This window comes from Cuculus canorus, chromosome 7 (genome assembly GCF_017976375.1).
Source record: "Cuculus canorus isolate bCucCan1 chromosome 7, bCucCan1.pri, whole genome shotgun sequence".
Lineage (NCBI taxonomy): Eukaryota > Metazoa > Chordata > Aves > Cuculiformes > Cuculidae > Cuculus > Cuculus canorus.
Window position 1 is genome coordinate 25,018,626 of NC_071407.1, and position 10,390 is coordinate 25,029,015.

Here is a 10,390-nt window from a genome sequence, read left to right on the forward strand (position 1 = left end):
CGTCAGTGTAATTGCTGCGCTGGTAGGACATGAAGCAGTTGAATATTAAAGTGAAGAGCTTGTGGCTTTCTGAACACAGGACTGCTGAGAGATAATAGCAAAGGTGAAAGCTGCTCAAGGCTATACATGTTCCAGAGCTGTAAAAGGGAATTAGGGCAAATGTGAGAAGATTTTTTGTTCTGTGGGCCAGTCTGTAGCAAATCTGATACTTGTTTATGATTGTTGGTGATCGAAGTAAACCTTTGCCTGCTTCTCCCTCACCTGCCATGATAGGTGAGCTGTACTGTTTGGAAACAGGGAGCAGTGCTAAAGCAGGTTCCACCTAGTATGCCAATGGTTGATTTCTCTAATGAGGATAAATTTTCAGATCTGTTAGCACAAGGGAGTTGGACTGACCTTGTCAATGTGGCCATGTTTGAGGATGCTCCCACACAGCATTTACAGTGTTATAAAGTCCCCGCTTTCCTCTTTTCCTTCCTTCCTTCCTTCCTTCCTTCCTTCCTTCCTTCCTTCCTTCCTTCCTTCCTTCCTTCCTTCCTTCCTTCCTTCCTTCCTTCCTTCCTTCCTTCCTTCCTTCCCTCCCTCCCTCCCTCCCTCCCTCCCTCCCTCCCTTTCAAAAACAAGCTGTTATCTATAGCAGATACTCAGGGAAGGGAGCTTTAACATTACTGCATTTAGAGAAATGCATGCCATCAACACACTCCTAAATCGTGTAGCTGAATGTCTTTAGACAGACATCTGTGTATGAAAATAGCCGTAAATCACATTGCGTAATTGATGCAAGGTTTTAAGATGGTGCCTGTGCTCTTGTCCTGCCTTCTGTCTTTCCTTTTGACACATTTAAGGTGTATTTTGTTTTAATCAATGATTCACTTTGACTGTTTCATGTTTACAAGCTGAGTCAGGCTCAGATGATTGGTCCTCTTAGGCTCAAGGTCTGTCTCTAACTGTAGCTAAACGCTGCTGAGCAAGTTCCTAACTCTCCTATGATGAAGATTTATATGGTGGCCTTTATATACTGGTAGGCAGCGAAAGCTGGTCTGTCCAGACATGCTCCATAGGTCACTCCAGGAAGAGTAGATTGTTTACTCGGTGTGGGCAGGGCTGGGTAAGCAGGCCTGGATCATCAGAGCTGCCTTCTCTCAACACTGCTCTTCTGCTCCTGTGAAAGAAGAATAAAATCAAAACATGAACCATGCCTGAAAGTAATACCTCTTCTTTGGTGTTAAGTGTTGTGAGAACTGTAGAACAGATGCTTCTGTATCAGTGCAAGACATCTACAGCACCACTACCACAATAGCATCATGTTTAGTTTCAGAAACTGAAAACAAGTTTTAGGCAAGGGTGAGTTCAGAGTTAGCTCTGGCGTAGTGCTCGGTGTGGACAATGTGAGCAAGGGGGGATCACGCCATGGTTTCATAGACACAGTGAGACCATAGAGCTGGCGCTACTGTCGAAAGCCACCAGTTTTGTTTCTGTTTTCCCTTTCCTTCTCTCACACTAACACAAGTGTTATTGCAGCCATGAAGTGACCTGGATCCAGGTACTGATGCGATTGGAAACTAATTCAGAAAGGGGGGAAAAAAAGAAGTTTAGCTTTGATCCATGTCGGTCCCTCATTTGAGTTCAGTGCACATCTGCAAGGGTGCACCCAATAACAAAGGCATGGGTGGGAGAAGTGGCTGAGAACAGCAGCAGGGCAGGATGGCATTTTTCAGTGCTTCTGCCAGCTAACCCAGCAAAGGAGTTGGTAAAACTGTGACCCCAGTAATGGAGAGAGTTGTAAACCATCAACATAACCTGCTGATCTTTTTTCTCGCTATCAACTTTCTCCCAAGATGAAAGGAGCATTGTTCTGCAGCTGGCAGGTCCCCTTGCTCTACAACTACGTCTCGCACTCCTAGAGGTCACTGTTGAGCTCATAAAGAGTCGTAGTGTTTTGTGGTGTTAAGCTGAAGAGGTAGTTGTGTCTGCTATAAGCTTTTCTTTTATAGATGGTAAATGTCTTAAGAGTGCCAAAGTTTGTGCTCCTAACAACTCTGGAATTATCTTGCTATTGAAGCAAAGACAACTCTCTTAGATTCCACACTTGTGGAGTGGGTTAGTGGTTTGAAAATGAAATGATGGGAGTTGCAGATGCAAGCTGAAGGTACACCAACTGTGTTGCTTTGAGTGTTTTTGCACCACAGACAACTTACCATGAGTTAGCTAAATGACAGTAGAGAAATGGTGAAGTCCTGAGCGTTTTTCTGTCTCACAGGTAGGCTGGTGGAGTCTGTGGCCCCAGTTAGATGGATTTTGGACCTGCAGTGGCTGTTTAAGATAATGGTGGTCCTCAGTCTTGTAATGAACAGTTACTCCCTATCTGACAGTTATATCAGGACCCAAGATACTGTCTAATAACTAAAACAAAACTAAATAAACTAAATATTTATATAGAAAATGGTTGTATATGTAAACAGAATGCAGAATTTCTAACCTGTTCATTTGTTTTGAAATCTGTCTGTGAACACAGAATATGGCTGGTGGTTTAAATAATAATTGATATAAACGTGCTGGAATGACTCTTATTTTGTGTAAGGGATAAATTTAAGAGACTATTCCTGTTTTGTTTTGTTATGTTTCTGGAAACTGCTTTCCCACTTTAGTAACGCTGATTTCAATTGCATTTAACTTTTTGTTAATATTAAGTTTTTTAAATTTCCACACCCTCTGTTGCACGTGTCCTCACTGAATGAAGAAGGAACCAGTGCTGTTGAAATAAAGTTCTACTTTCACTTGGGCTTTTGCAAAGATTTTAGGCTGCAGATTCATTGATGTTGAGGTGTGGTCTATGGGCAGATTTTGTACAAGTTTACCTCTGAGGTAACACCGTTAACATTGCAGAACACATTTCAAGTAGTCAAACTGTGATCCTGCAGGAGAGAAGAGCGTGTGTCAGTACTGTTTAACACTTACTTTAAACTGTCATATGGGGGAGAGGCTCAAATGCGGTGTTGCAGATATAATACTGCTCATTTCCACCAACCTTCATACTACTTAAGTATTGAAAAGGACCTGGGTATAACTGTACAGCTGCTCGATGGATCAGTGTTCAGGTTTCAGTTCTCAGAAGAGTGGTGAAATGTATCTTTTTAAATGCTTGTTTCTTTTATTTTATGGGAATATTTTAATCAAATTTTGTAATAACTTCCCTTTTGCTTTCAAAAGCCAAGGACCTAGGTTAAAATAACCTTGCAGTTGACTGTGGGATGAAAGGGTCGATGCTGACATAGCATTTTGCTGGTTTCTGTTGGCTTGGCTGGATGGATTTCATGCTGTTGTTGTCTGTATCCGTTCTTTTCCTTCAGCTCCACTTTGTGGCAATGTGTAGCATTCCTCAAAAAATGTTCACATTTTTTGCTTCTCCATATGCCCAATGAACATGACACATCCAATTCCGAAGCATTCAGATGCTTCTTTCTCATGGCACCAAGTCCAAGCCCCAAAGAATCCACTAACAGTTAAAGTGACCTGCAGCAGAAGGAAGAATTGGGCTTGTGCAGTTTTGTTGCTTCTCTGTCATGTGAGGAAGACTTTTTGCCCATGATTGCACAATAGGGCTTGGAAGTTACATGTGATTTGGTAGTTTATTCCCCAAGGAAAACATAAAAAACACCAAGCTTTGGCTAGAGAAGTTATCCACAGCGTGAATACAAACCAGAAGTGTGGTCATTAGCTTAGTTTTAGCTTATGCTTTTTGCTTTGCAGTCAGCTGGTCCATGGACACCACCAGCAGCTCCACTGGTGGGTGGGGAGTGCTCTGGCCAAGCTGGCTTGGGTTTTTATCAACTGTCAGAACCCATGGATGTCAGCAAGGAATATCTACAGCCCTTCGAAGGGGTCCTGTATTCTGAAAAGCAAAGGAGGGGAGGAGTAGGGAAGGGCTGGTGTTTGCAAGAGGTTTGTAATGAGCTGAAAAAGAAATGGGCAGCTGTGTCAGGATCTTCCCCAGTCAGAGAGATGAGCAGAAATTAAGCATTTTCTTGGTTAATCGTTTTCCTGGCGTAAGGGTTGTTATTCAGGAAATTCTCCGTTCATTCATGGAATTTTATAGGGCAAAAGCGTCTGCCTCGCTAATGCCAAGCAGCACCCATAAGCTTTCTTCCCTTCCCTTCGGGGTTATTTTGCATCTTCAAGCGCAGTTTCTCACATCACAAGGAAGCAAGCCGACAGCACAAACCCGATGCATTTCTCTTCCCTTTGCAGATAACCTTCAAAAAGCTGAAACACTTCCTCCAGCATTGGGATATGGAGTTTCCTTTTCCAGTTTTGCTTTTTTATTTCATTTTTCTGGGGAGGTATGGGGTTTTTTGTTGTTGTTGTGTGTGTCTTTTTAATTTACTTAAGTCATTTCTTTTTGTAACATGCAGTTACAGAGTCAGGCACTGTGAGCACTGTACCTTGTGGCCTCACTTTCTTTTCCTGCTTTTTTCCTCCTCCGCAGATCCCTCATCCTGGCAGCACTGATCAGTCCCATACTTCCATGCAGCAAGGTTTGCACGTCCCTCACCCCAGCAGCCAGTCAGGGCAGCCATTACATCACAGCGGGCCTCCTACCCAGCAGTCCCGGCAGCCGCCCCCGGCCGCTTCTAGCAACCATCCACACAGTGACCTGACCTTTAATCCCTCCTCAGCCTTAGAGGGTCAGGCTGGTGGACAGGGAGCACCCGACATGCCGGAGCCCTCGCTGGATGTAAGTCTGTGTCATACTATCATCTGCCTGCCATAGCGTGTGCTTCGCATCGCGGTGGGAGGGCGGGGAGGGTGCGGGGATGGGAAGCTTCTTCCACAGCACATGCCATCCTTTCATGCTTTGGGACATGGGTGCTGGTGCCGCAGCCAAGTGACAGGGCGCTCCTGGCTTGCTGGGAGAACAATTCTGGGCTGGAGCAGCTGTGTGTTGTGTGAGCCATAGCCTCTTCCTAGCACCAAGGCAGGTGTTTCTTCAGGCACCAGGCTGGGAGCCGTCTCCTCCTTCCCCGTATCGCTGGACAGGGGCTCCCATGTGCTCATCTAGACCCCGAAGCCATCGCAGTGCCTGGATAAGAGGAAGGGTGCGGCAGTGTGTGGTTCTGACTGTAGCAGAGCTGTGCCAAGCGTGCTGCATGCCAAGCCCTGGGCAGTAGGTGAGGGATCTGTGCTGGTCCACCCAGTGGCCCAGCCCTTGTGGCCAAAAACAGGCTGTGCCCATCCATATCTGCTCCTGTGGGAAGCTTGGCAGCACAAGTTCTTCCTCCCGGTGTGCCACATAGGAAAGGAAACAACGAGGATGTCGTCTGCCTCCTGAGCCACCATGGGAGGCAGCTCACAACTAAACAAAGATAAACCTAGTTTTAAGGCCAAAATTAATCTTCCGTCTTTCCATCCCTTCAGTGGAGTTAGAAGTGAATTATCTGAGGTGTCTCTCTGGTTAACACCTACCTCCCAAACCAGAAATTCCTTAGCAGTAGGATTGGGTTTTCATCTGAGTCGTCCGTTCCTGTACGTGTATCTTCTGTCTGGTCCAAAGTCTGCTGCTGCTTAATGTGGTTTTCTTAGAGAAATGTTCACCTCTGTGCCTCAGATTTACATCTGTATTGACTGTTGCTGTACACTTACGTCTCCCTTGTCACACACAAGCAGGCAGGTTCACAGAGGGGAGGGGAGGGGACAGGGGAGGGATGGATCTTCCAGCTACAGGGACGCTGTGCAGTGGAGTAACTTCTCTCTGAACCAGACTGCTGCTGTTTCACACAACACGGTCACATGCACATCTTTCGGGAACAATAGTTTCTAGAATTGTTTGGTTGGAAAAGACCTTCAAGATTAGGTCCAATCGTACCTGTCCACTACTAAACTATATCATTAATCATGTGTCAATTCGAGGTGTGAACCCCTGAAGACCCCGTATGAGCAATAGTAATAAGTAAAATTAAAATGTCAGGTTTTGTCTTCAAATATTTAAGCAATGTAAAGTAAGCTGTTACAGGTCAACCACCCACTCCTCGGTGAAAAAGTAGAAAAACTTATACATTTATCAAAGTGCCATGGTTATCACTGATGGAGGCATGCTGGACTCTTAACTGGGAGGCTGAAATTATCATAGCAAAATTAAAGTCACAGGCTGTACAGCACGGGGAATAGAGTTCTTTGAAATATCTGTGAGCTCCATTGTGGTCAGATGTTAATGGGTCTCACTTTCGGTGGCGGCTGTGTTGTGGAATCAGGCAAAGTCCCATGCAGCAAACCAAACAGAGGCTGCACCCTGAGCAGCTTGGTCCACTTCCTGCTCACACAGTCCTGCGGATTCTTTAGGACTTCAGTGTGGTGCAGCCTAAGGTTTGTCCTGAGTTAAACGATGTACCTCACATAGATACAGGTGATCTACCCTCGTACCTCAGACAGCAGAGGCACAAGATGCAAATAACTGGTTAAACTGCTCCAGCATTCACTTCGGGAGCGCTGGGTGCAGCTCTTCGGATCCTACCACTGAGTCTGGTACGGTCTTATAGCTCCTGCCCCTCAGCCTCCAGCACTGCGTGTGTCCCTTCCCTCTGCTCTGGCACAGCACCCTCTATGCCGAGTGAGTCCTTCCTGAGGAACCTGATTTTCCGCTAGCTGGGAAGGAGGGAAGCTGTGCTGCCTGGCCGCTCTGACCATGGCAAGCTGAGGTCGCTCTCATAGAATCATTGAGGTTGAAAGGACCTCTAAGCTCATCCAGTCCAACCATCAGCCCAACACCATCATGCCTACTAAACTGTGTCCCAAAGTGCCATATCTGCATAGAGTGATCAAAACTTAGAAGACTTATCTTCAGACACACTGAGCATCTTGTTTAAACCTTTCAACTCTTTAAAAACTTCTTAAAAATCCCCTGTGTACAGACTGAGTCTTGGAGACATTATGTTAAATTTTAACAATTGAGTTGTAAAACTATAGGACAAATTCAACCATTTTTTACTTTCTACGTGTTTTGGTGGGGCTGCAGTTTTGGGTTTCTGTACTAGGCATTCCTGAAAAATTTTGATGGCAGGTGAAATACGTTTTAAAGCCTTCTCTCTTTAGTCTAGTACTGTGGCGATAACATTTTCATCATGAATAAAAGGAGGCGGTATTTTAAGCAAAGCATTCCTTCTGGGAGATTCTGTTTATGTCAACTTGATGTTGTATGTTTTTCAAAACACTTAAGAAGGAATAAACTTCTTTCTGCATTTCATGTTTAGCTTATTGAAAAATAGGTTCATCCATATTACATTGGAAGATGAAGCTGCATTTGCGCAGGGGTAATAAAAGGGTATAAATATAATATTTGCATGCTAAATGTGATGCAGTCAAGCTTTTAGTTTTATAGTGTTTGAAAACAGAGAACAACGTAAAATGAATCTCTTATACCTGCTATTACATGTGCTAAAGCAGTTCATATTTTTCTGTCTTTAATACAGCACTGAGTATAAAGGGAGTTTATTACAAACTCTTCCCCGCTATTTTTTATCCATGACACTTTTACTTTTGACTAGGACATGGGAAGGCACAGAATAAAGCAGAAAACATTGCCTGCTACACAGCCCAGGAGTTAAGATTTGCTTGTTACCAGTCAGATCAGGAAGAATTTGAGTTATGGGTGGAAAAAATAATTTATTTGAAACACAGCATTAATAGAAATGTAAATAAAACCCCCTCAGCTCTTCCTTGTGATACTTTAAACCATTGTGATTAGTGCATCTTCTATGGGATGGGGTGTTATGCCCCCTGACCTTTAAAATGACTGCAACTGCACGTAACGCTGTGGCTGAGTAAGAACTTCCAAGCACTTGGAACTCCCTGCCACAGAAGGGGAAAGCACTCACCCACCTGTCTTGCCACTCCTCTCCCCATCCTTCTCCTCAGTTGTTTTTTTCCTTCTCTTCTTTTTCCTTTTCTGGGCTAGTTTTAAACCAGGGCAAGTTTCCTGCTGTGATTCACTGCCCCCATCAGCGAGTAGAGGCATCAGAGGAGTGAGGAGAGGACAGAGCTGCCTCTTTATGCCTGGATGGAAGCGTCGGGCAATCGTGGCACTGCCCTGTGTGAGTTAGGTGGACCACGCTCTGTTGATCTGCTTTGAGAGTTCAAATACATATTGCTCAAACTGCGTGTTTCAAGTTTGTATTCAGTGCTTTGTATGAAAGTAACATATGCAGCGAGCATTTATTGAGGAGGTGTTGTCAGCATCACTGTCCAAGAAATATCCTTTGTTTGTTGATGAACTTTGCGATGGGGTGGTTGATTGAGAAACCCTAATTGAGATGGTAATGTAATGCTCAGGTGAACGCTGAGTTACAGAGACTGTCACATACAGGTGGATACTGCATTATCTCAGGGCATTAGGATTGTGTCACTGCCTTCTGATTTAATTGGCTACATCCCTGTGAAAGCCAGTTCCCAGGAATGTGTGGTGTTCAATCCCTTTTTTCGCAGTTGTTTTCTGTTAGCTGTAATTTTCCCTTTATCTTTTTATTTTGTAGCTGCTTCCAGAACTCACGAATCCAGATGAGCTACTTTCATACCTGGATCCTCCTGATTTGCCAAGCAATAGCAATGATGACCTTCTGTCTCTCTTTGAGAACAACTGAAACCATACGTGTTCCCCCACCCCTTTCACTTGTTCACACGTGTGTGGCTGCACAGCGAGGAATCTTAACACTCCTTTTCCACAAGAGAAGAAAAAAAACAAACTCACAACTTGATCCAATGGTGCACTCCCTGCTTTCTTTTTCTCAGAACTGCTTTTGTCAGCTTCAAAGACTGTGAAAGTGATGGGAGAAAAAAAGACAAAACCTAAATGAATGCAGTAATCTCTGAGTCTGCCGTGCTACATGTGACAAAGCAGCAGAGACAGTTGTGCAGCTGTTGGAACCCCGTTCGTTGTTCATCCTCCAGAGAGAGAGTTCTGTGATAAACATGGTGTGAAGTATCTTGGCAAAACCAAATCTTGGCAAGGGAAGAAAACGGAACTGTCTGTAACTGACCCGTCTCAGAGTGTCCTTCCAACGCGTGTTCTTCCATGGTTTTGAAACTGTATGTCCCTCCACCTCACTGCCCCTCTGCCCCCCTCCAGCCATGGGTTGGCGTTGGAGGGATCGTCCTGGCCACATACACGAAGAAAAAACACAAAACCACGTACAGAGCTCAAAAAAAGCACAAATCCTACAGTCAGGTGGCAAAGATAGAAGGGCAGACAGGCCCGGCAGAGGGAGCCAGCAGTTTAGTGGGTTCGACTTCAGTGTCGGAGTCCTGAGAATCTCCAGGCTGCAGTGGTGGGTGTTGGAGTTTCTGCCAGCACAGGAATCTTAACCCCCCTTAGCAGAGGATTCCTCTTGCCAAACACACAAGATCAGAAATGCCCAGGAAAAACAACAACAAAAGAAATGTTTGTGGTGTTTAGGGGTTGTTTTGTGGTTTTGGTGTCAATTCAGTGCCGTTTGTGGCTGCGTTAACATCCGGCTGTTGAGGTGGCTGTAATAGATCTTTTTGCCATGTACAGAATGAAAGAGGGAGGGAGGGGGGATGCAGACCAAACTGTTCCTGTTATTACCTACAGCCTTCGGTGCCCGAGCGTGTGTGTCACTGTCTGCACTGCACAATTCATAGTAAGACAAGCTGGGTCGAAGGCAGCCAGGAAATTATTGCAGGACGGAGGGAGAGTAACATCACTATCTGCATTAATTATGTTTAATAATCAGCTTGAGAAGGGGCATTGCCATCCGACAGACATCTTGCAGCTTCTGTTTTGGTTTGCTTTGCGTTCTGTTTTTGTGACTGCTACAGATAATTCAGCCTTTTTCTTTTCTCCTCCTTCAATTTCTCTTTTTAAATGCTGGCTGCCGGGATGAACTACTTCTCCCGAAGGACCGGGCGTGGGGAGAATCCGTACTGTCAGTAGATTGCCCCTGTCCTCGAGACCCTGCTGCCACAATCACTGTCTTGCCCCTGTGGTCTGTGCTTCTCGTGTGGTCGCTGCTCCTGCATGAGCTTCCTATTGCTTCTGTGCCCATTCCTGTGCTCTTTGTCTCTCTCTCTTATAAATGATGTACAGTAGCCGTGTAAGAAGTGCATGTGTGCCAACTTTGCCCTCGTGGTGCAACATTTCAGCTTTTGCTCACTGTACAGTTCTTGGTTTCATTTCTTTTTTGTTACTAAAGCCAATTTGACCCTGCTCCTTTTCCTCATCTCAAATCCAGTTGAACGCCGATCATTTGCTCCCCGCAACATGTTTTAAACTGAAGTGCCAGGCAGAATTTGGTTTGTCCTTGTCGGTTTGACTAGGTAGCTCCCCAGCCCTCTGTGTTTAGTTTGCGATGCTGTAAATGGCATGCTCTGTGCTTAACGATTC

The 10,390-nt window shown here is 45.0% G+C and overlaps 1 protein-coding gene across 8 annotated transcripts in view; it reads left to right on the forward strand.

Moving 5' to 3' along the window:
* Positions 1-8,934, forward strand: part of ZMIZ1 (zinc finger MIZ-type containing 1) — a 362,798-nt gene extending 353,864 nt beyond the window's left edge. For 7 of the 8 annotated variants that reach the window (XM_054070990.1, XM_054070991.1, XM_054070989.1 and 4 more), the window contains 2 exons: positions 4,487-4,735; positions 8,523-8,934. In XM_054070990.1, the coding sequence (XP_053926965.1) occupies positions 4,487-4,735; positions 8,523-8,630 (357 nt within the window). In that variant the 3' untranslated portion in view covers positions 8,631-8,934. The remainder of the gene's footprint in view (positions 1-4,486; positions 4,736-8,522) is intronic. The other variant, XM_054070994.1, reaches the window with a different exon arrangement.
* Positions 8,935-10,390: the final 1,456 nt, after the last annotated feature.